Source organism: Rhinopithecus roxellana, chromosome 10 (genome assembly GCF_007565055.1).
Source record: "Rhinopithecus roxellana isolate Shanxi Qingling chromosome 10, ASM756505v1, whole genome shotgun sequence".
In the NCBI taxonomy this organism is placed as follows: domain Eukaryota; kingdom Metazoa; phylum Chordata; class Mammalia; order Primates; family Cercopithecidae; genus Rhinopithecus; species Rhinopithecus roxellana.
In genome coordinates, this window is record NC_044558.1 from 101,839,064 (window position 1) to 101,863,791 (window position 24,728).

The window sequence follows — 24,728 nt, forward strand, 5'->3', positions numbered from 1 at the left end:
AGAGGGGATGTGGACTGGGTTCCATTTCTCCTAGAGTTCTGGCTCCCCAGGGTAAGCAGAGTGATTCATTCACCTTTGCAGCCCTGGGGCTCCTAGTACAATGCCTGCAGAACCGTAGGAGCTGATACTACCTTTTAGTGGAATTTGAATTAAGTACATAGTTTAGATACACAGTACTGAAGTGATAAACTCAGAAAAGTAGTCATCTTCACATCTTTTGGTTCACTGTTCACAATTGGAAGGATTAGTCATCCTTCTCCCAATTCTATTACTTGTGTTTTTATATTTCCTGCCCTTGAACCTTTGAACACATCATTTCACTCCTAAATCCCCACTATGGGTAAGCATAGAGAAAGGGACAAATTAAACTCAGGCCAATTCTTCCTTTTTTTTTTTTTTTTGCAAATAACACTTTTTAAATGTTTGATGGAGATTGAAGAAATTCATGCTATATAAAGATCTTAGGATAACTTTTTTTTTTTTTTTTTTTTTTTTGAGATGGAGTCTTGCTCTGTCGCCCAGGCTGGAGTGCAATGGCGCGATCTTGGCTCACTGCAACCTTCGCCTCCCGGATTCAAGCGATTCTCCTGCCTCAGCCTCCTGAGTAGTTGGGATTACAGGTGCCCATCACGACGTCCGGCTAATTTTTGTATTTTTAGTAGAGACGGGGTTTTGCCATGTTGGTCAGGCTGGTCTTGAACTCCTGACCTCTGGTGATCCACCCGCCTCGACCTCCCAAAGTGCTGGGATAACTTTTTTTTTTTTTTTTTAAGGGCTTTACATGTATACATTATCCCAAACGACCCTGAGAAGCAGACATTTGAGCAAGATCACAAGCCAGTAAGAAGGGGAGCTGGAATTCAAGTCAGGTTGTCTGATGACAGTGGCATTGCTACTTACTCCTCTTTTCACAATTTGGGGCTTTCATTTGTCCTTTCTTTCATACTTGTCCCAGAAATGTTTAAATACTCTGAGAAACAGTGGGAACTCTATAAATAAAAGATCTCTCTGTATTTTTACATAATCAAAGCTAGAGAGTTTAATGTGGCACAAGCCACTTGGTTAGTGGAAGCAGAGGGCACGCCATCCCCAGCTCCAGTTGCAGTGAGTGGTGTTGGATTACCCACCTCTGGGATGGTCACTGCTGAGCGAAGCTGGACCCGGGACTGCAGTCAGAGAAAGCGAAGGAGCTTGGCTGCACAGAGGCAAGAACGGGCCACGGATTCTTGCAGCCAAAATGTCATCTGGTTGGGAAAAGCCGCTTGGCAATTTGCAGCTACTAGAGGGGCGGGGGTGGGTGGAAAATGCAGCATCTTAAGTTCAAGATTCAGGGTGAAGGCTGGCTAGACTTAGCAGGGGTCTGCATCTTTAGATGAAATGTGAAAAACACCCAAGCTCAGGGACCAAATGACAGGGAGCGCTGTGCATGCAGCGACGGTAACAGGGACCCAAGGAAAGAAAACACGAGGCGCTGAAGGCGCTCCAAGAGGTCCCCGCCATTCAAACTCTCCTCGTGGCCCGGGCGCGTCGTCCTAGGGGGCGGCTTCTGTCCTTGGTTTCCCCTTCTTAAAAATCCAGGCGCACGCAGGCTGAGCTCGGGCGGCTGAGACACCTTCACGTGGCGGGGGAAGGGGTGACAAAGAGAGGGAGGCCCGAGAGATTCCGCTTCGCACAGGCCCGGGTCAGCACAGGGAAAAACGCCCGCCTAGACCCGAACGGCGGGCCCGGGCCCGGCCCTGGAAGACCTAGAGCCAAGAAGAGCGGGATCCGGAGCTGCGCCGCGGCCTCATAGGAGCGCGGGGCGGAGCCGGGGGCGGGGCGGGGCCGCGGCGGGCGGGCGCGCGGGCGGCGCGGAGGGAGGGTGTCGCGCCGAGGGAAGCGGCCCGCGGCGGAGGGAGGGGAGGCCGAGTCCTGGAAGCGGAGCTCCGCGCTGGGACTGGTTCCTTCGCAGCCATTTTCTGTCCAACCAAACAGCCGATTGGAGACGGGAGCCAACCAGGGCTGCATTGGAGGTTTGTGTCTCGCTTCGGCCAATGATCGCTCCTAAACCGACTCCACTTTAGCTCGAATGAAATGTCCGTCTCCTCCCGGCGCCGTCCCCGCCGCCAACGCCGCCGCGGCCGGGGGCACTCGCCTCCCGCCCTCCCGCGCGGGCCGGGGCCGGGGCCCGCGCCTGCGAGGCCGCTCCCGCAGCGGGCCGGGCCGGGGAGCGGGCGCGGGGCCGCGGCGCGGCTCTTTGTGCGCCGGGCTGAGGAGCGGCGGGACGCGGGCCAGGCCGCCTCCCGCTCGCCGCCGTTGAGCTCCGGGCCTGAGGCCGAGGAGGGGCCGCGGGGCTGCGTCGGGGCCCCGCTCTCGACGGCTTCCCGGGCCGGCTCCATTTTGTGCGGGGAGCCGGCGGAGGGGCGGGAGACGCGGCGCGGGCCCTGGCCCCGTAGCCCCGGCCGCGGCGCGGGCCCCCGGGGGCGCCCCCCTCCCGCCCGCGGGGCTGTGGCGGGGCCCGGCGCTTTGTCTCCCCGCACATCCCGAGGGCCGCGCGGCGGGCAGGAGGCAGGCGTTGGGCGCGGGGGCCAGGGCGGCCGGGCGAGTCAGGGGATGCGCTCTGGGGGCGGCCTCCCGGCACTCGCAGGGCTGACAGGTCGCTCGGACCGGGCCGTGGGGCTGGGGCCACCCAGGCACCTGCGTGGGGAGGAAGGCATGGCTTTGGCTTCCCCGCAGTTTGGTTTGCGCGTAAAGAATGCAGCCATCTGGCGGCTTGCGGTCCCAGGACTTGCCCCGAAGGTGGGAAGGAAGCCCTTTGGATTGGACTAAGGTTTTAATCATTAGTGGTGGGAGGCGGGAGGATATGCAGGGCCTTAAGGAACGGTAGTCTTAGAGAACAAAGAATTACAGAGCACCCACAAATCATAATCTCTCTCAAAGCACTCTAACAGGATAATTTAAACAAGGTTAGGTAGCCTGCGACCTTTAAAAAAAAATGGCATCCCACTAACCCGCATGGACCCCATAGTTCCGTGGTTCGTGCCACAAATCACTGGGGTGGTTTCATCTCTCTTAGTATGGAAACTCATCAGCAACATAAAGTGATGAAAGCAAACGGATCAATATCAGTGGCACTAATCTGTGGGGGGTTTTATTTGTAAAGTATTGAAAGTTTAACAAAAATTCCTTAAAAGGCAAATTATTCCTTCCCTGCGCTGCTCTTGTATCTTAATTTAAGGATTACTGTATATTGATGCAAAACTCTGGTTGTTGATGCCAAAGAATGGAGGGTGGAGGAAGGGACTACTGCTTTTCTTGGATACAAATTTGCATTTCTTCAAACATTAAACAGATGTATGCATTCCCTTGAGCTTTTACATATATCAACCTGCCCTTAAGAAAATATATACCATATGAGGTGGCAGTGTTTTTCTTTAATGTACTGAATCTAAATATATACTGAATCAACTATTTGGGTGAGTGAGTGTGGTGTGACTCCCCTGTCCATACCCTCCTCCCCCATTCCAAGCAAAATACATAAATATAGCTCCCATATTTTAAGTGTTCTGAGGGCTTATTTTTTCAAAGACACCCTTTAAAAAAATAACATTTCTCGTTACAAGGAAGGACTTTTCTGAGCAGTTTTGGGGTTAGAGGATACTATTAATATTTGAAAATAAATTATAAGTTACTTTTAATATTATAGCAAATGTCAAGCAGTCTTTGCTACCTGGACCCTTTTAGTGGCATTAAAAACATTCAATTCAGTGGCTACAATTTTTTCTGCTATTTGCTAGATTTCATGATTGGATGCGTATCAGTATATCTTCTCCCTTTAAAATTAACACTGAAAGGATGTGTTTTTGTTTTGGCATCCTACCCCTCACCCATTTAATTGTTTCCTTTGAAAAAGAGAAGGGAACAAATGAGAAATGAAACTTGTAACACTGCAATTGATACTAATTTGTTCAGCTATTTATGCCTTACAGTGAGACTGAAGTGCTATTTCGATGCAATTTTAGTCAAAAATGGTGGTGCTTCAAAATTATAAATAAGGGTCTTGATTGTGTTGCTTTTTTGATATCCTCTCAGTGCAGAATGTATCTTCATTACAGTATAACTGAGATTCTTAATTGGAAAGCATTATATTCTCAGATAATTTTTTCCTCCTCTTGAGTGATATAATGCCTAAATGTTACTCTGAAACATTTAAGAAAACCGCCACCAAAAAATTAAGTTGATAAGGGGTGTATTTGCGTCTTGAGTGTTAATGTTTTAAGTGATGTAGATGTATAATTTTTGGTGTCTTGCATAGTATATAATTTGGTCCCTGTTTGTTGTATTGTAATGAATGTTTATGATGAATATGGCTAAATTCAGGGTTATGTTGGAAAATCCATTTTCTCCTTTCCCCATGAAATTAACTTGTTTGTAAGTTCTCCAAAATAAATCTTTCAAGTCAACAAACATTTATTGGATGATGCCTTTTTATACTATTTTATACCATGCACTCCATGGATTATGAATTGTAGTCAAAATTGTACATGCCCTCTTTAATTTTATGAGCTAAAAAGCCTGTAAGTGATACATGTGATATATTTTTACTACTGATAGATGTTAGGTCCTAATAGATGTTTATCTTTTAGGTTGAAATCACAAAGATTAGACACCTTTTTAGACAGGTGTTCTTCAGCACCACTGACAACACGGTTCTGACAGTATTTCATGACAGTAAGTATGTTTTACCATTTTGGTTGTTAATTAGATTTGAATAGTAATTGGCTGGAAATAAAATTATAACTGATTTATACTGGAGGTGCCTGATAGAATGAATGCATTTCAAGTCTAGTCAGATAGTACCTCTGCTCATTCCTGTTGCTTCCTTATTTTCAGCTTCTTGCATATATTATTTCCCATGGGTCCCTAAGTCCTGTTGAGGCTACAGGGTAACCTGTCCCGGCTGTAAAGGGGCTGTCTGTTTAGCCAGTTAATTGAATACTTAGGGGACAGTTATGCCCAGAATGGAAAATGCTAACTCTTAAGTGCAGTAGATGTGGGAAGAAGAGAGGTGTGATGGGCCTGGGTACTTGGGAATGTCACAGAGGGATCCTGCAGACCTTGAACTGAGCCTTGAAATAGAGGGTGGGAGTGGATTGGTGAAGGGTATCACCAAAAGCAAAAGCCTGGTGGCAGGATGGGCAACTTAAGTTTAGGGGATCAGGAGTAGAGGTGCATGGTCCAGGGTAGATCTCAAAGGATAATGTAGGAAAGAGAAAGCACTTGTCCCCTCTGGATATTTAATTCTGGATGTGCTACTCTATCTCTAACCTGGGGCGGGCGTGTTACAGCTTTGGGCCAGCTATGGTTGCTTCACTCCTAAAATGAAAGAAATGCACTCAGTGATCCCTAAATAAAGCACATTCTAGCACAAAGATTTTTATTAACCATGAAGATAGAGAAAAGTAGGAAACAAGTTTGATTAGGTTAAATGTGCGATCTGCTCATGTGAAGTCACAAAAATGAGATTTGGATTTGACACAGGAGGCCTTTAGGAACCTTTGAGAATAGGTTCAAGAGTATAGAAGTGGTGTTGTGGTGAAATTAGCCTTACAACAATATGTTAAGATGGGCTGGGGTAGTAATCCAGTGGAAACAGGAAAGGGAAAGCATATCTAGGAGACGTTTTTAGAGAGGTAATAGATGAGGTAGAGCTTGAAGGAGATGGAATAACCTAAGATGATGCTGGTATATTTAGCTGGGCAGTGTGAAAGACTGGTATTCTTCTTAGCAGAATTACAGTAGTGGAAAGGGAAATCTCCCTCCTTGCCTCCTTGCAGGGGATGGGGGAAGGTGAGTTTCATTTCCCAATATCTTAAATTTGCAGTGATGGGATATTAGACATGCTGTACAGGCATGGGTTGCTTGAGTTGCAAGCAGGATATTGGTTGTAGATTTGGAATGTATGAGCATAGAAGTGATACTTAGTGAGTTCATTAAAATAAGGGAAGAAAGAGAAGGATAACCTTGGGTGATGTTAACAATTAAGGGGTGGGGAGGAAAGAATATTGCTTTGGAAATCAGAGCAGGAGAGAATTCTAAGCATAAATATATGTGGCCAGCAGTAGCCAGCACTACAAAGAACAAAGTCAAGTAGGATGAGGACAAGATCACTGGCAGCTTTGAAGAGTGGTTTCATTCTGGGTTGGGGTTAAAAAGTACACATTCAGGAGTTTAAATAGAAATGAAGAGGTTTCTTAACTGTCAGGGCAAGAATGGTAGCTAGGCAAGGGTATGGGGCAGAATTAAGATTTTATATTTGTACTTCTGTGTGCTTAATGAGGGAGACTAAGCATGTTTAAGGAAGAGTGAAGGAGCTGGTAAGGAGGGTTGAAGATACATTAGAGAAGAGGAATCTTTGTATTATTTCTTATCCTCAGAGAGATAAAAGGAATGTAACCCAGAAAACAGGTAAAGGGTAAATTAAGAGAGAGAGGAATCTCTGCCTGGAAGAATAATGAGAACCGTATTTGAGGGGGCAGTATTAAGATTACATTTGTCGAGTTCTGACTATGTATCTTACACTTTGCTAAGTACTTTTTAAAACAATAGCTTCCTCATAGTAACATCACTTTAAAAATGGGGAAGCTGAAAACACAAAGAGAACTCATAAACGGGGAGCCAAGCTTCAAACCCACGAAATCGGTCCTAAGAGCCAGTGCTCCTCACCGTTGTCCAGGGTGCGCTTCTTTACCATCTCACAAACACCATCCTGGGTTGAGAAGCTAATTTCAGTGTTTTCAACGTATAATTGGTAGCCTTAGAATGTAAAGGGGACAAATTAAAGAAATAGGTGTAAGAACTACATGAAAAACTAGGCAGGAATGCTGTAGAGAGTAGTTGGCATCTGAGGCCCTGGATTTCAGTGCCATTTACTGTGTCACCTCAGCCAAATCATTAGCCTCATGTTCCTCAGTTTTCTCACCTGCATCACAGGCTTGTGAACATTGCATGAGGTATTTAGAAAGTGTTCAATAAATGTAAACATTAAAGAGGGCAGTATTTGTTTGTGGAACAAATTATTAGCATAGTTTAAGTACGGCTACATCAAAAAAAAGAATAAAGATTTATTAGCTTAGCCCGCTACCTGTTTGTTTCACATCATATTTTCAAAAATAATTCTGTCAATTCAACTAAATAATTAGAATAGTCATTAAAATGAATTTATTGGGATTTAACCACTCTTTGTCCATATTTATCGTTCCCTTGGGTCTAACGATTCATCATTGTCCCCTTGTCATTATCCTACATGCTGTGCTCTTCCAGCCTCATTACCTGGGTGAAATCCAACACTTTCTCTTTTGTATTCTCATATTAGGCCTTTCAAGTGTCACACTGGACATATTGGCACTACTGTAAATTCACAGTCATTAGCTTCAGCTAGGCTCTATGCTGTCCAGCACTCCCCTCCCTTTCCTCTCCCATTCTCTGTGGTGACAACTGTCTGTCTCTCCAGGTGCAAGAATCCTAGCATTATCCTTGGTCTTCCTGTAGCTCTATCAGTCGTTAACCAAGTCACCTACTAAAAAGCTGTCTAGTTGTTCTGCTTCTCTTGATCTCTAGCGCTCTCGCCCGGACCTGATGCTAAAATGATCATTATCTTGCCTGAAGTCATGCCCTGACTGCAGCATTATAGTCCTCACTGGTCTTCTGTGCCTATTTGTGCTCCCTTCCAGGTCGGTTTCTGTACTGAACTGTAGCCAGAGGGAACCTGTTTTTTTTTTTTTTAAATATGGTTTGTGCTCTTCTGCTTAAAACTCTTCTTTGATTTCCTCTTGTCCACAGGACACTGCTTGATCTAGCCCCTCCTTAGCTCCTTCCAATCCACCAGTACTGTATTTCTTGGTTTTCTCTGCCTGGAACATTCGTTTCCCACCTTTCTTTTTGTCTGACTGATTTCTATTCACCTTTCAGTCTCATTTTCAATGTCATTTCCTAAGCTAGCCTTTCTTGACTCCTCAGACTAGTGAGGCCCCTTTTGGAGTAAACTCACATAGCACATAACAAAACATCTTTGTTTTTCTTCGTACTTGGCACTAGCAATTACTTAATTATTTGTAATTATTTTAATAGCTATATATACCACTTACTGAGTATGCCTATTGTACTATGCTGTCTTTACATGGATTAGCTCCTAACCTGTACAGGAGCCCTGGGAGGTTAAGTCTTGTTCTCATCCAGCTTGTTCAAGGTCTCATGGTAAGGGGCAGGGAATTCAAATTAGGTGATTCGATTCCAGAGCCTGTGTCCTGGAAGGACTAATAGGCTCTGTTCTCTACCCCTTCACCCTGCCTCCCAGGTTATGTAACATTTGTCCTGCAAGCTGAGGACAGAGACCTTGTCTGTTGTTGACAGCTATGTGACCAGCACATAGCATGGACCTGGTAAATACTAAGCGCTCACTCAGTAAATATTTGTTGGCTGGCTTACTGAAAATCTACAGTCTGTTTTATAAATTTTTATAGGATGTTTTAGACCTAGAAAAAACCTTTGGGATGCATCTAGCAAGTTTTTTCCCATCCTTCTTATATATAGGCGAATGGCTGGCATATTCTAGGCATCAAAGATTAGGCTGACTTATTGAGTGAAAGGTACTAAGTGCCATAGAGCTTTAAAGAACAGAACATTTGTTTTTGAATTGCAGAAAGGATAAATCAGATTCAAGGAGGATAGAGAACACTGGGATTAAAGTCTGGGGCAGGATTTTAATGGTAGAAGGATAGAGGAAAGGAAGACAGAAGGTGTGAAATGATAGAAAGCTAAAACTTGTGGAACCGAAGACACATACAGTTAAGCAGATGATGTGCGGCTTCTCTTCAAAGGAGGGAGGATGAGATCGAATGTCTGTGGGGTACACTACGTGCCAAACACTGTCTTTAGCAGCTTTCTAGTCTTTATTTAATTCTGACAACTCTAGGAAATACTTGTATCTTCACTTTTAGAAGACTGAGGTTTAGAGAGGCTAATGCTGTTAGTCCAAATGATAATCTTGTTGCTAATTCCAGTGCATGACAAGATAATATGATTTAAACTTTTTCCCTTTAATACTTTTGTTTGTGTTATATTTCTAAATTAATTCATCTCCCAGATCCACTTGGTTATTTGAACAGTGTCTTGCTCATAGCCATTTTTAAAAGATTTACGGTATCATGTAAACACTCATTCAGGAAAGAATTTCTGTTATTCTTCCCAACCCACTGCCTGGCTTCCCCACCCCAATCAAAGTTTTGTTTCCAATTGTAGGTTCTGAAACAACCACTTTGGTCCTGTCTCCTGCACCTTGATCTTCCTTAGGTCATTGTAAAAGCTAGTCAACTCGCAGCTATCATAATTGACCATTCTTTTATGGCTGTAAAAAAAATCCATCATCATGTCTATTAAAGGATACTCTCATAGTATGTTAGCATTTTAGAATCAAAATAGCATTTGATTTTTGGGCAATGTTTCACATTCATTTGTGTTAGTTTAAGATGGGGAGGGTGGTATTATTTACATTTTATATGGAAATACATTTAATTTACAGGGATGTTTATTTTCAGGGGATCAGTAGGAGAGTCAGAATCAGGTCACTGACTTTGTTTTTTACTTCTTAGAGGCTACTAAAAAGTATCAAATAGGTACCCTGTGTTCACAGATTATTAAAGGTCTGTGAATTCTATTTTCTACCCCCTTACAACAACTATATAAATTATAGAAATGTGTCTTTATCTACAGTTATATTAGGCATCACAGTCAACAGATGTATGAAAGAAACGCCCTGTTATTGAAGACCTGAAAACTAGCCCGGTATTTTAATATTAAATAAAAATCCAACAGAGATGGAGAAGACATGTGTTATACAAGGACTGAAATTTTGCAGTTAATAACGTGAAGTTTATACTGGGTCCTGGGCCTTAATGAATGGTCAAATTTCTCTTTTTTGTTCAGCCTGAAAGTATATATGAATTACACTTGATTTTTGCTATACTTTTTGTTCACATAATGCATTTAAAATTTTTTCACTCACAGATATCCTATTTTGAGTAGTAGTAGTTGCAAAATAGAAAGCCTTCTAGGATCTGCCACGTTGGTGAAATTGAATGGAGCCAGTTCAGGGCTTATGATTTACTTTTTTTCCAGACTTTCCCTCTTGGAATTCTCTTAGCTCTCAGCAAAATTAATTAAGCAGGCTTTTTTTTTAAAATAGGAATTTTAACTCTTATTCTTGTCTGTGCAGGTAATTTTCCTATCTTTATACATAGATCTTCCTGACCCCTCCTTTTTTTTGAGACAGGGTCTCACTCTGCCATTGAGGCTGGAGTGCAGTGGTGTGATCACGGCTCACTGCAGCCTCAACCTCCTAGGCCCAAGTGATCTCACCTCAACCTCTCAAGTAGCTAGGACTACAAGCACATGCCACAACGCCTGGCTAATTTTTTAATTTTTATTTTTTTAGAGACAGGGTCTCACTGTGATGCCCAGGCTAATCTTGAACTTGTGGGCCCCAGTGATCCTCCCACCTCAGCTTCCCAAAGTGCTGGGATTACAGGCATGAGCCACACCTGGCCCTGACTTGGCACAGGGAGAGAAAATTAACCTTTGACTAGAATCAAGAGTTTATGGGCTCATTCAAAACATGGGTGTACTTTTGGCTTGCCTGGGTACAGAATTGTGCAGGGAATCCACATGCTTCTTATACCAAGTAACAGTTTGAACGGAGATGTTGTCTATTTTGGAACTTCTTTTCTTTTTTTTTTTTGAGATGGAGTCTCGCTCTGTCGCCCAGGCTGGAATGCAGTGGCCGGATCTCAGCTCACTGCAAGCTCCGCCTCCCAGGTTCATGCCATTCTCCTGCCTCAGCCTCCTGAGTAGGTGGAACGACAGGTGCCCGCCACCTCGCCCGGCTAGTTTTTTGTATTTTTTTTTTTTAGTAGAGACGGGGTTTCACCGTGTTAGCCAGGATGGTCTTGATCTCCTGACCTCGTGATCCGCCTGTCTCGGCCTCCCAAAGTGCTGGGATTACAGGCTTGAGCCACCGCGCCCAGCCTATTTTGGAACTTCTATGAGAAAGCAAAGAAAGTTTGCAGCAGGAGCAAAAGGAAAATCAGGGTTTAGCAGGAGAACTGGAAGTGATGGATACAGGTAGATTCCAGTTGATGACGTAAGCTGATTTTTTTTTTTTTTTTAAGAGACAGGTTCTCACTACATTGACCAGGCTGGTCTGGAACTCTGGAGCTCAAGCAGTCTTCCTGCCTCAGCTCCTGAGTAGCTGGGGCTACAGGCGTGTGTCCAGCTTTATTAAGCTGATCATCATTCCAGGGATAAATTAGGTTATAAGTCAGGGTTGCCTGTGGTACTATATTTGAAGATTATGCACTTGAAAAGAAAGAGGCATATGGTTTAGATTCATTTCCTTGTCATTATTGGCCTTATGCTTATCATTTAGGGAAGATGGATAGGAAAATCTTGAATCGTGGACAAATTGTGGGAAAGTTTCCAAATCAAGAAATACAGGCTGGTTGTGGTGACTGATGCCTGTAATCTCAGCATTTTGGGAGGCCGAGGTAGGTGGATTGCTTGAACCCAGGAGTTCCCGACCAGCCTGGGCAACATAGCGAAACCCCGTCTCTACTAAAAATACAAAAAAATTGGCTAGGCGTGGTGGTGCATGCCTGTAGTCTAACTACTCTGGAGGCTGAGGTGGGAGGATTGCTTCAGCCTGGGAGGTTGAGGCTGCAATGAGCTGTGATCATGCCACTGCACTCCAGCCTGGGCAACAGAGTAAGACCCCATCTCAAAAAAATAATTAATTTTTTAGAAAAGAAATATAAATTCTCTTTTAGTAAGCTTAAGGCTATGAAAAGTATAATTGACCCATCATCCTGTGACAGTTTATAAGTGTTGAATCTGTTACGTTTGTTAGTACTTTGAAAAGTATTAAAAAACTGTTTTTCTCCTCATAGATGGATGGTGACAGTTCTACAACAGATGCTTCTCAACTAGGAATCTCTGCAGACTATATTGGAGGAAGTCATTATGTTATACAGCCTCATGATGGTAAGCAAGCCACAGTTAGAACCAAATGCACAAGATGAAGCAAGTTAGAAAGTGGACATTTCATTAATGTGGTGTTCTAGGTTACTTTTGTCTTTATAGGAAAATTTACAGTCTTGTGTTACAGTTCAATGAGAAAGTCTAAAAAGGCATACCATGCTATTTCTATTAGAAATAGTCTTCAAAAGAATGAGTCCTTGAAAAGATTTTTACTATAAAAATACACCTTGTCTAAAACCTGTACAGTTTCTTTTGAAATTTGTTAGTGACTTCCTGTTTAAATGTTAAATATGAGAAATTTATAATCAATTGATAGGGTAACTAAAATAATTATTTAGAGGGTGAGTTAAATTTCTAGCTATTGTATTTCTTGCACTTATGATTTATTTTTGGTTTTCATTCAATATTAACTTTGAACTATGTCAGGTATCGGAATGGTAGTGTTGGCTCAGTGTGGTGCTCATGCCTATAATCCCAGCAGTTTGGGACGGCAAGGTGGGCAGATCACTTGAGCTCAGGAGTTCGAGACCACCCTGGGCAACATGGTGAAGCCCCACCTCTACAAAAAATTTAAAAAATTAGCTGGGCTTGGTGGCATGTACCTGTGGTCCCAGCTACTTAGGGGGCTGGGGGCTGAAGTGGGAGGATCACTTGAACCTGGGAGGTAAAAGCTTCAGTGAGCCGTGTTTGCACCACTGCACACTCCAGCCTGGGTGACAAAGTGAGACCCTGTCTCAAAAAAACAAAACCAAAAAAAAAAAAAAAAAAATACACGACAATGTTATGTTGGCCTATCAGAAATAATTTACTTTTGTGGCATTTTGATTTGTAAGAAAAATATTTTTTTTTGAGATAGAGTCTTGCTCTGTCGCCCAGGCTAGAGTGCAGTGGTGCAGTCTTGGCTCACTGCAGCCTCCACCTCCTGGATTCAAGCGATTCTCCTGCCTCAGTCTGCCCATTAGCTGAGATTACAAGGGCTCACCACTATGCCCAGCTAATTTTTTTTATTTTTAGTAGAGACAGGGTTTTGCGATGTTGGTCAGGCTGGTCTCGAACTCGTGACCTCAGGTGATCTGCCTGCTTCAGTCTCCCAAAGTGCTGGGATTATAGTCATGAGCCACCATGCCTGACCTGATCTATAAAATTTTAAAAAATTGAGATATATTTTTAGAAGAAATTTGCCAGAGGGATTAAATTCATCCTGAAACAGATATTCAAATAAATTAATTCTGATAACATCATTTTAAACACACAAAAACATAAATTGAATCAACTTAGGTGCCTTGCCTACTTACTTAGTACATATGAAGAGTGGGCAGTTTACTTACAGGATACTGCATTTAGTCATAAAAGGATGTTATTGGTACTGCGCAAGCTTCAGTTATAGCTAAATTTATATAATTCACAAAGTCACTTGTATGAACAGTTGGATCACTGCTATAGCTTTGTTCAAAAACTAATTACATTAGTAATCCAACTGGATCAGTAATATTCAAGTCCAATTTTTCTGTTCTTTATAGAATTTTATATAAACTTTATATAGACAACTTTGTATCAACTTTAAAAAAGTTTTATATAGACTTTTACATAAATGAGTTTATATAAACTTGGGTTTGGAGAAACATACAACCTCTTAATCTAGTAATATTGAAATAGCCATAGGTTACAGTCTGTAAGTTTTATAGCTAAGTCATGCAATAAATATTTATGAGTACCTACTCTGTGGAAGGTACTATACCAAGCTGTAGGAAACACAAAGCTGATTCGTGACATCAAGTAGCAAAAATCTAATAGAGACATGAGGAATAATAAAAATTCTAAAACTGTGTAAGAGAAAAGGCGTAGAGAAACACTTATATTTTATGAAAAGATCATTTTTGAAGGTGCTATGGAGATGTTATTTGAGATTTTTGGAGAATGGGCAAGTAGGATTTTAGCGGGTATATTTGAGGATAAAAAGCATTCTAGGCAGTGAGTCTGAAATTAATAAAGAAGTTCAGTTCTGGCTCTGTAAAAATTATGAAGAGACTTGCTATCCTAATCCCTAAATAAGGGTTAAGAGATGAACCAGAATGATTTTATTCAGTGGATCTTTTTGGTAGTTTTTTCTATCTTGAAATAGAAATAATAAGAAGCTTTAAACCTAAATATTTTTATTTCTTTAGATACTGAGGACAGCATGAATGATCATGAGGACACAAATGGTTCAAAAGAAAGTTTCAGAGAACAAGATATATATCTTCCAATAGCAAATGTGGCTAGGATAATGAAAAATGCCATACCTCAAACAGGAAAGGTAATGTAAAGGAGAAGTTTAACTAGGTTTTTACAAGGGAAACACGAAACTACATAAATTCATAGGTCGTGGGTACAGTTAACTGTTGATTTCAATCATTCAGGCTTTCGGGAAATCAAATATTTCTTTCATGTCTACATACACAGTTACTGAACCGTATCCCATTTTCAATTCTGTCATGTCCCTAAATGTTCTCCCCTCTCCCACTTTTTGGAGGCAGATAAAATAGAATTTAGACTGCTTTTTTTTTTTTTTTAAAAAAAAAGACAGAGTTTCACTCTTGTTCCTCAGGCTGAAGTGCAATGGTAGAATCTCAGCTCACCGCAACCTCCGCCTCCCAGGTTCAAGCAATTCTCTTGCCTCAGCCTCCCGAGTAGCTGGGATTACACGCATGCACCACCATGCCCAGCTAATTTTGTGTTTTTACTGGAAATGGGGTTTCTCCATGTGGGTCAGGCTGGTCTTGAACTCTTGACCTCAGGTAATCTGCCTGCCTCGGCCTTCCAAAGTGCTGGGATTATAGACATGAGCCACTGTGCCTGGCCCGACTGTTTTAAAAAATAGGTACGTTGTCAGAACTATCAGGTTTGGGTGTATGAAGCTGTAACTTCTTTTTTTTTTTTTTTTTGAGACAGAGTTTCACTCTTGTTGCCCAGGCTGGAGTGCAATGGCGCAATCTCGGCTCATCGCAACCTCCGCCTCCCAGGTTCAAGCGATTCTCCTGCCTCAGCCTCCCCTAGTAGCTGGGATTACAGGCATGTGCCACCATGCCTGGCTAATTTTGTGTTTTTAGTAGAGACGGGGTTTCTCCATGTTGGTCAGGCTGGTCTCGAACTCCCGACCTCAGGTGATCCACACACCTCAGCCTCCCAAAGTGCTGGGATTACAGGCGTGAGCCACTACCCAGCCTGAAGCTGTAACTTCTATAATGTTGCAGCAAATTTAGGTCTTACTGGTCTGATACAGGTGTAATAAGAATTTTCCAAAGCAAATTCTGGTATTTGGAAACAGCTATTTTTACATCATTATAGATACTAAGATACATTTAAACTGATACTTTTTTTTTTAAGTAGTTTTGTCTTCTTAGAACTTTTAAAAACTCATTGTCATTGTTCATCACTTGGTCTGAATTAAAATTCACATGTTTTATATCATTTTCCATTGGTAATTTTTCTGTCATTTTATAATTTAAAAAGACTTATGGCAGTAATAAAGCTTGCAAATAAATATACTATTAAAATATATCCCTAAGCCTAGAACTTTCAGTTTGAGAATTTTGTCCTTATGTTTTAAGGGAAAAAAAGCACAAATGCTGATTATTGCTTACATAGGCTATGGCTGCCACTGGTCAGTACCGTAGTCACAAGCCATGTGCTCAGAAGTACCTGAAATGTGGCTGGTCTGAAGGGAGATGTGCTGCAAATTTGAAACACCAGATTTTGAAGACTTAGTATGAAGAAAAGAATTAAAATTTCTCATTTAAAAATTGATTCTGTGTTTAAATGGTAATAATTTTGATATATTGGGTTGAATATATTAAAATTAATTTTACTTTTTTTTGATATGGCTACTAGAGAATCTAAACTTCATATGTGGCTCACATTATATTATCTTGCTTGACTGCATTTGTGCAGTTCTTGCTTACTTTCTCCAGTATGTAAAATAGGCATGGTGGTGAAAGACAGTGTGTTTCAGCGGGGATTTTGAGTGGTATTGCTGTTACAGGTGGCTTTGCAGTTGCTTGATTAATCCATTGGAGTTTCATTTTTAGACCCCCAGACCCTTAAGGGAAAAATTGTTTTTATAATGAAATGGCAGATGTGTGCTTCTTTAGGCAGGCTTTTTAGTAAACTCAAAACCTGTATCTGACACTGTGTATCCCAAATGATAAAAAAGTCAAAGTCACCATATGTTATTATTTCTCTTTTCCAAGCCTTTTGTGAATTCACTTCTCTGCTAGGGCAGAGAAGTGGTACCTAAGTCACCCACAAAATATGCATGGTGGAATTGATTTTCCAGGGGTACTGGGTTAGTAAGAGTTTTCATCCTCTGTGGGGTGGTAGGAACATCCAGTGATTGCTGTTTTATATCTTTTTAAAAATTTTTAACTTTTTTTTTTGAGACAGAGTCTCACTCTTTTTGCCTAGGCTGGAGTGCAGTGGCTCAATCTCAGCTCACTGCAACGTTTGCCTCCTGGGTTCAAGCAATTCTTCTGCCTCAGCCTCCTGAGTAACAGCAATTACAGGCACCTGCCACCATGCCTGGGTAATTTTTTGTACTTTTAGTAGAGATGGGGTTTCACCATGTTGGCCAGGCTGGTCTCGAACTCCTGACCTCAGGTGATCCGCCCACCTCAGCCTCCCAAAGTTCTGGGATTACAGGCATGAGTCACCGTGCCTGGTGCTCTTTTATATCTAAATTAGACTTGTTTTCTGTAAATAGTTGTCAAGGCTTCTTTCAGTTGTATTTTAGTTTTTATTCTGACTCTGAGGTGTGGACTTTTGATAACACACATTGTGTTAATGTTACAACATATATTTACAAGATTAAATAGTCATCAGGTGAAGAGGTGTTCTTCTGAATAGGCTTTTATTTTTGTAGGTTGTTAGGAAGGTGATGGTTATAGTTTCTGTAATTTACCTATGATTTTCTCTTCAGATTGCAAAAGATGCCAAAGAATGTGTTCAAGAGTGTGTGAGTGAGTTCATCAGCTTTATAACATCTGAGGCAAGCGAAAGGTGCCATCAAGAGAAACGGAAAACAATCAATGGAGAAGATATTCTCTTTGCTATGTCTACCTTAGGCTTTGACAGTTATGTGGAACCTCTGAAATTATACCTTCAGAAATTCAGAGAGGTAAATAAAATGTCTCCCATTGTGCTTTTTTTTTTCCTTCTTCTTCTTTTTTTATTTTTTTGAGATGGAGTATCGCTCTGTTGCCCAGGCTGGAGTGCAGTGGCAAGATTTCGGCTCACTGCAACCTCTGCCTCCTGGGTTCAAGCAACTCTCCTGTCTCAGCCTCCCGAGTAGCTGGGACTAGAGGCGTGCGCCACCATGCCCGGCTAAGTTTTGTATTTTTAGTAGAGACGGGGTTTCACCATGTTGGCCAGGCTGGTCTCAAACTCCTGACCTCAGGTAATCTACCTGCCTAGGCCTCCCAAAGTGCTGGGATTACAGGTGTGAGCCACCATTCCCGGCCCCCTTTGTGCTTTTAAGAAAATAAGAGACGTTATTTACTTCAACTTTTTAAATGTATTATTTGTTTAAAAAATTCATTTTGTAGTAAATTATGTAACATTTCTCAGAATTATTTAATTGCTTATATCAGCAGTCCCCAACCTTTTTGGCACCAGGGACCTGTTTTGTGGAAAGCAATTTTTCCATGGACTGGGGTCAGGGGAGGGGTGCGAGGGGCAGATGGCTTCAGGATGAAACTGTTCCAACTCAGATCATCAGGCATTAGTTAGATTCTCATAAGGAATGCATAGCCTACATCCCTTGCATGCGCAGTTCACAATAGGGTTCGAGCGCCTATGAGAATCTAACATGGCCACTGATCTGACCGGAGGAGGACCTCGGATGGTAATGCTGGATTACCAGACCCTCACCTCCTGCTGTGTGGCCGGGTTCTTAATAGGCCATGGACCCTCATCAGTCTGCAGCCTGGGGTTGGGATCACTGACTTATATTACAGTACTTAAATAGTAAGTCCTTTCTTTTTCCCTTTGTTTATTACTAACTATAGCATAGTTATATAATGATTTAAGGCACAGACTTTGGATTCAGACTGCCAGGAGGCTGAATCCCAGCTCTGCCACATGCAAATTCTGTGGCCTTGGACAGATTATTTAATTACTTTAGGCCTTGGTTTCCTCTTCTGTAAAATGAGGCTAATGAGTACCTATATCATAGAATTATTGATGGGACTAAATAAATAATATTCAGTGCTCATTAGTGTTACTTCTTGCTGCTATTGTTAATTTAAAAGAAGTAGCATTAAAAGTAGTAAGGTTGGAGTCTTACAGATAATAAAAAGAGGAAGGTATAATCATGTCTTTCTTATTATTGATTGAATTCTTCTATTCTTCTTAGGTTTATCTTTGCTTGTAGGAATGGATTTTGTGAAAAGGAATTGAGTTTAGCATATTTATTTCCACATGCCAACTTAGGTGTCAGATTCACATTACTTTCAAAATATATTCTTAATATCTTTAGTGTTTGAATCCCATCAAATTAGTGATATTTGCATGAAATGATTGAAGTAGGAAAAGAATGTGTAAATTCCTGACAGTATTTTTACAAATCTTCAGTATCATAGGAACCTAGAGGTATTTGGCCAAACTAATTTAGGAATTTTTAACTCTCAACTTGCTGCAGTACTGCTCAGTTGACTGAGAAGCATATATATACTTAAGTGATCACTTGGATCATTTGTAGATTTATAAGCTCAATATTGGTGGTATTTTGCAGATTTCTTCATCTGTAAGTAGAGTTCTCTTACCCCTTTGATATGGTGTGGAATTAGAATAATTTATTTTTATCTGTACTTTGTTTTCTAGGTCATTACTCTGTCTTGTTAATGATTACAGCTTATATTAAAAGCCTTTTGAAAGCATTCTTCGTATGTAATTAACCAGACATGTTAATAAATACTCTGCTTAGAGTTTGTAATAATAGAAGCTCCTAATTTTAGGCAGTAAGTAAGCATTCGTGTTTGGAAGACAATTTCATTTGAGTATCAGTGACTTTTTTTTTTCCTTCCTCAGGCTATGAAAGGAGAAAAGGGAATTGGTGGAGCAGTCACAGCTACAGATGGACTAAGTGAAGAGCTTACAGAGGAGGCATTTAGTAAGCATTCTTATAATACAAGTCATGTAGATTGTTAGCAGTGATTCATACTAAGTGTTTAATGGTATTTTTGGAATGTCAGCACTGAGTAGTTTGACAAAGCACTATTTTAAATAGATCTTATCCGTTCATGCCCTTTTATTTGAAGTCAGTGAGTGATAAGTGTAGAAAAGTTTAATTCTGTAGACATTATAACCTTTCACTGATAGTTCTGACTGAGTTCCGTAGCCCCTAGTTTATGGTGAAGATTCATATGAGATAGGAATATTAAGGAATTGTAGTTTGTAATATAAAATCTTATGATTTAAATAAATTTGAACTGAGGTTTTTTTTTGTTTTTTTAATTGAGTATCGTGTTGTCATATTGGTGAAATAAAAGGGCTATGGTGAGTCAATTTCTCATTATATGTATTTCTCATATGTAAACTGTATGCTGCTCAGTTACATGTTGCTCCCAGCCAAACATCATGGTGTAGTGTAATCATGAATCAGAAACTGCGTCTAGTCTGTCTACAGATTTGTACACATGGGCAGTTAGCTAAGGTACATGTTAGAGATGGGAAAATTGAAAAACGCAATATAAAATAATGTGGTTTTTAGGGAACATTTTTTAAAATGGAAAATTGGAGGATTTATTATTTTGTCCAAGACTACATCATTGATATGGGGCAGAATTGTAACGAGACATTAATGGTACAACCTTAAGATTCAGCCCAAGAAAGTAGATACAGTTCTTTTCCCTCTTTAACTAATTTTTTTCCTTTTAGCTAACCAGTTACCAGCTGGCTTAATAACCACAGATGGTCAACAACAAAATGTTATGGTTTACACAACATCATATCAACAGGTACAGTTCTTTATATTTTAAACGCTTAAAAAATTTGCTTGTATTGGCAGGGCCCTGTGGCTCACACCTGTAATCCCAGTACCTTGGGAGGCTGAGGCGGGTGGATCACCTGAGGTCAGGAGTTCGAGACCAGCCTGGCCAACATGGTGAAACCCTGTCTCTACTAAAAATACAAAAATTAGCCAGGTGTTGTGGCAGGTACCTGTAATCCCCGCTACTCGGAGGCTGAAGCGGGAGAATCGCTTGAACCCCGGAGGTGGAGGTTGCAGTGAGCTGAAATCACACCACTGCACTCCAGCCTGGGCAATAGAGTGAGACTCTGTCTTTTGATTATACCTATTGATATAGTTAATTTCAACACATTATGAAGGACCTGATAAAGAAGGTTATTAAAATTGTGTTTTCTCAATATAGATAACTATATATAGTGTTCTCTTAATAGTTAAAAATAAGCATATGTTCATATTTCCATAGGAGATTTCTAGAAAGATACACAAGAAATGGGAAGGAGACTTACTTGTTACTGTCTTTTTATTCACTGAATTTTTATAATATGGATATTGTACTTTAATCTCCTTTTCTTTAATTCTGTCCAATTTAAATTTTCTAATCTTAGATTTCTGGTGTTCAGCAAATTCAGTTTTCATGATCTGAAGAAATGATGGAATGGAAAGTGTAGAGAAATGAGAGTCTGTATGATTCTGGAACAGAGACATCAGAAGGAAAGACTGGTGAAAAGATGTATCTTTGTATATTAATAGCTGTAATGTAGCTTCCTGATGCTTGACTAATTGAGGTGTTAATTCTGACTTGAGAATCTTTTTCATGAATGATTTTAAAGAAAAATTTGGATTTTAAAGGTATTAAAATATTTTTGTTTTGTACGAGAGTTTGTTGCTCTGTATGACTCCTGTATGCATTGTATATTGCAATTTATTACTGTCAGAGATTTGTAGACAGTTTCTTATTTTCATATTGAATCATGTTACTTTTGTAATTCAAGTAAGCAGCTGGGTTAATTCATGATGTTTGCCCTTTTAATAAAATATAAGGGTAGAGTTCATTTTGAATGCAAGTTGCCTTTATTACAAATTTGAGTTTGTCTTGGTTATACCTTGCATGATAACCTAGCTAGATTTCTAGCATTTGCTGTATTTATTAAAATTATTTTTTTTGTAAAACATTAATAGTTTAAGCAGCATCATTTTTTTGAAAAATGTAATTGAATAAGTGCGAATGCAGAAGCAAATATTGTCTGCCCTGTTAAACTTAGTGCCCGTTAACAGTGTTTACACTGTTCATCGTGCCTGTTAATGTAGTTTTAGTTATTGGAGCTTTTTTAAGACTAGATTTGGTTTTGAGTTACATTTTTAAGAATGTTGGAATACATTTAAGTTTAATGTAGTCCTAGTGCTCTTGAAATGGTGCCCTTTTCATTTGGTACATGATTTTGTTTCAAATCATATCTTCAAGTACTATAGTATCCTCTTACAGAAGAGGAATTTTATAGTCTGATGGTAAATGTCTTCATTTTACCTTTTTAATTGAAACGTCAAGTTTCCTGTTATACTATGGAAACCAAGAAACATCAGACATTACGTGTATAGACCTTTTACATGGGTGAGTGAATGAAATGGAGAACAGAGTTGAGTGCTGTGAACGGTGTGAAGTAGAAGCTGCCAACTTCTAGCGTGTTGTCTTCATCTTTGCAATAAACTAAACTTAGATAATGTAACTTTGTATAATTTAGTAGTATGTACTTGGATTGTTTCTTTTTGAAAAGTGAGGATTTGTATTTTCTCATCTATTCTTTTTGGTGTTAATTAACTTGAGGTTTTTTTTAAGTTTTAATATCAAAAATTGCTATTGTATAGTTTGCCTAAAAGGAAGTTGGAGTGAATATCATCTTTGAAGGACACTCAAATTTATAAGGTCGGAGCAATTTCCCAGATATAGGCTGAATAGAAACATTTACTTTGCCAGAAGGACCGTTAGGAGTATATTTGGGCTAATCAGAGGTTAATAATGCCCTCATCTCCTACTGTCCAAAATTTAAAAAGCAATCTTCATTATAGTAAATTCAAATAGGAAAAAATGGGGGAGTAGTTAAGCAAAATCAACAATCATCCTACTATGTTGAAAGAACCAATGTTAATATTTTGATAAATATCATTTGTCCGTTTACTTTGCTAAATATGTATATTTTTATAAAAGTGGGCTCATATTGTGCATACCGTTTTGTAACCTGCTTTTTTCACTTAACAATATATTGGGAACATCTTTTCCAGGTCATGCATAGTCTTCTGCATCATTTTTATTGGTTTATTATTCTGTTGTATGACTCAATCATAATTTATTTAATCTTCTATTGGATATTTTGACTATTTACATCTTTTCACAGTTATAAACAGCACTTCACTGAATCTCATGTACATCCATGACTATTTTCTTAAATTCTTAGAATTGCTGGGTTACCAAATATGCAAACTTTTAAGGCTTTTGATACTTCGTTATGAGTGTGTTTTTGAGATATTTTCTACTTGATCCAAGCAGTATGTCACTATATAACTGGTAAAAGCACTTGGTCTTTGATTAACAGATACTGTCTCTAAAATTAATTTACAGATTAATATATGTTCAAGTAGACAATGAAGATAAAAAAGGAATTTGAGGCTAGGCACGGGGTTGCTCATGCCTATAATCCCAGCACTTTGGGAGGCTGCGGCAGGCGGATCACTTTCAGGTCAGGAGTTTGAGACCAGCCTGGCCAACATGGAGAACCCCCTGTCTCTACAAAAAATACAAAAATTAGCAGGTTGTGGTGGTGCACACCTGTAGTCCCAGCTACTCTGGTGGCTGAGGCATTATCCCTTGAACCTGGGAGGTGGAGTCTGAAGTGAGCCGAGATTGTGCCACTGCACTCCAGCCTGGGTGATACAGTGAGACTCTTGTCTCAAAAAAAAAAAAAACCCAGGAATTTGAGTAAATTTTAAATTAGTATATACTACAACAAATTTCCAAACTTCGTAATTTGCTAGTACTGCTAACTAAAACTTTACACCAGGTAAAATCAGGTCACCTTTGTTTGTATTGACTTCATTGTTGGACTTCATACTCTGATGGGAAAGAAAATGGACATTCTGAATGTGTCAGGTGTATGATATCCTAATTTATGCTTGTCAGAGCTGGGGTCTGTGTCTTCCTTGGCCCATGTTGCATTTAACTGAATGTCATGTTTTCTCCTCTGAAACTTATGTATGCAAGCTCCCATGTTAACCTATTATAAAAATGTTTTTATAATTTTGTAAACATTGCTTTCTTGAGTATCTCAGAGAGAAATGAGTTTCCGTGAGTGAGTTCCAGGTAGAAGAAGGGGACTTCGGTAGTTTCTGTCTTAGGTAGCTTCTATTTATCCATCCTCACTACCTCACTCTAATAGAGATGCTTTAAAATCCTCGAGTCCAGTGAGGATTGTTTTTTAAATGCTGCCTTCCTAATGTCACATACTTTAGTATGACAGTGTTTGAAGCTATTTGTATTTTTTCCCCTCCTACACTGTATTACGTGTGCAATGTTTTCCTTTCTTCAAAAACATGCCTTATTGTCTGTTTTCTGGGTTGCCTTAGTGAGTTAAAGGAATACCAATTAACTTTAATAATTCTAAGTGAATATAGTAATGAAGGCCTAATTAAAAGGACTTCTACAGCAGTAGAAATTAGGCATGAAAAGTGGAAAGAATAGTTTCTCCCATTTGCTAAGAATGAAATCTTGCAATGCAAGAGTTTTAAAAAATATTTTCTCTGAAGGAAAATTGTTAACAATCTAAACAAGATGATGTTTGTTGCTTTATATGATAAAATATAGTTTAAATCATTCAAATAAGTGATAATTAGGCAGCTTCTTAGAGGGCTTTAAAAGAAAAGTGATACTGGGTAAAATCTATTTTACTAGTCTATTTTAAATGTACTTTTTGGTTTCCCTGAATTAGCTGATAAATTAATTTACATAAGTTATTAATTTGTATTTATTGACCTTAAACTCCTATATGCTTGTGAGTAAAAAATGGAACTCTAACTTTGTTTTTTAAGGAACTATACTACATTGCCTGAAAAATATTCAGTTTTAATTTATGTTTTCTTTTAGAGCTAGAAATGTTACTTTACCAAGTTTAGCTCTATCTTGATTGGGAAGCTCCAGTCACCCCTGATCTCGTCTTGGCTCCTTATGCCAAGTTCTTTGCCTAAAATACATAGGCTTCCCTCTGCCTAGCTAAGTCCCACTCATTCTTCGGGTCTCAACTTCATCAGAAAAGGTCCTCACACATTTGTAAAACCTTTGTACTAATCACCAGATATAGAAAACAGCACCACCCAAAACTGAGATGTGTAATACAGCCTTTTATACTGGCTGCTGTACTGCCCCTTAGAAACTTGTTTCAAGATGACTGCTTTTTGTACCTGATTTTAAGGATTTGTGAAACCATAAGGCGTAATCTCTTCAAATCTTGGGCCACAGATGGCACTGGCATGGATTCATTTCTCTGGCTTCTGGCCATTGCCTTTAAAGAGAGGCAATTGCCTAATAGTAAAGTTACAGTTTTCCCTGATCCTACTCCAGAGACTGTTTTCTTTTTCCACTGCATATTAAAGGGATACCTGTGCAAGGCAA

The 24,728-nt window shown here is 40.0% G+C and overlaps 1 protein-coding gene across 2 annotated transcripts; it reads left to right on the plus strand.

The window, feature by feature from the left end:
* The first annotated feature begins 1,863 nt into the window (after positions 1-1,863).
* Positions 1,864-22,655, plus strand: NFYB (nuclear transcription factor Y subunit beta). Of its 2 annotated transcripts, none has more exons than XM_030939643.1 (8): positions 1,864-2,012; positions 4,626-4,710; positions 11,979-12,072; positions 14,235-14,365; positions 17,024-17,221; positions 19,132-19,213; positions 19,981-20,060; positions 20,677-22,655. In XM_030939643.1, the coding sequence occupies exons 2-8, from the start codon at positions 4,705-4,707 to the stop codon at positions 20,707-20,709; spliced, it is 624 nt and encodes a 207-aa protein (XP_030795503.1). In that variant the 5' UTR covers positions 1,864-2,012; positions 4,626-4,704; the 3' UTR covers positions 20,710-22,655. The 2 variants fall into 2 exon arrangements, with proteins under 2 accessions (XP_030795503.1, XP_010355593.1); XM_010357291.2 differs by lacking the exon at positions 1,864-2,012 and adding an exon at positions 2,136-2,778.
* Positions 22,656-24,728: the final 2,073 nt, after the last annotated feature.

What these genes read in the sequence shown, in the direction of transcription:
- NFYB (XM_030939643.1), top strand. An exon ending in ACCTTCAGAAATTCAGAGAG is followed by an intron (nt 17,222 to 19,131) that starts GTAAATAAAATG and finishes TTCCTTCCTCAG; the next exon opens with GCTATGAAAGGAGAAAAGGG. An exon ending in ACACAACATCATATCAACAG is followed by an intron (nt 20,061 to 20,676) that starts GTACAGTTCTTT and finishes TTCTAATCTTAG; the next exon opens with ATTTCTGGTGTTCAGCAAAT.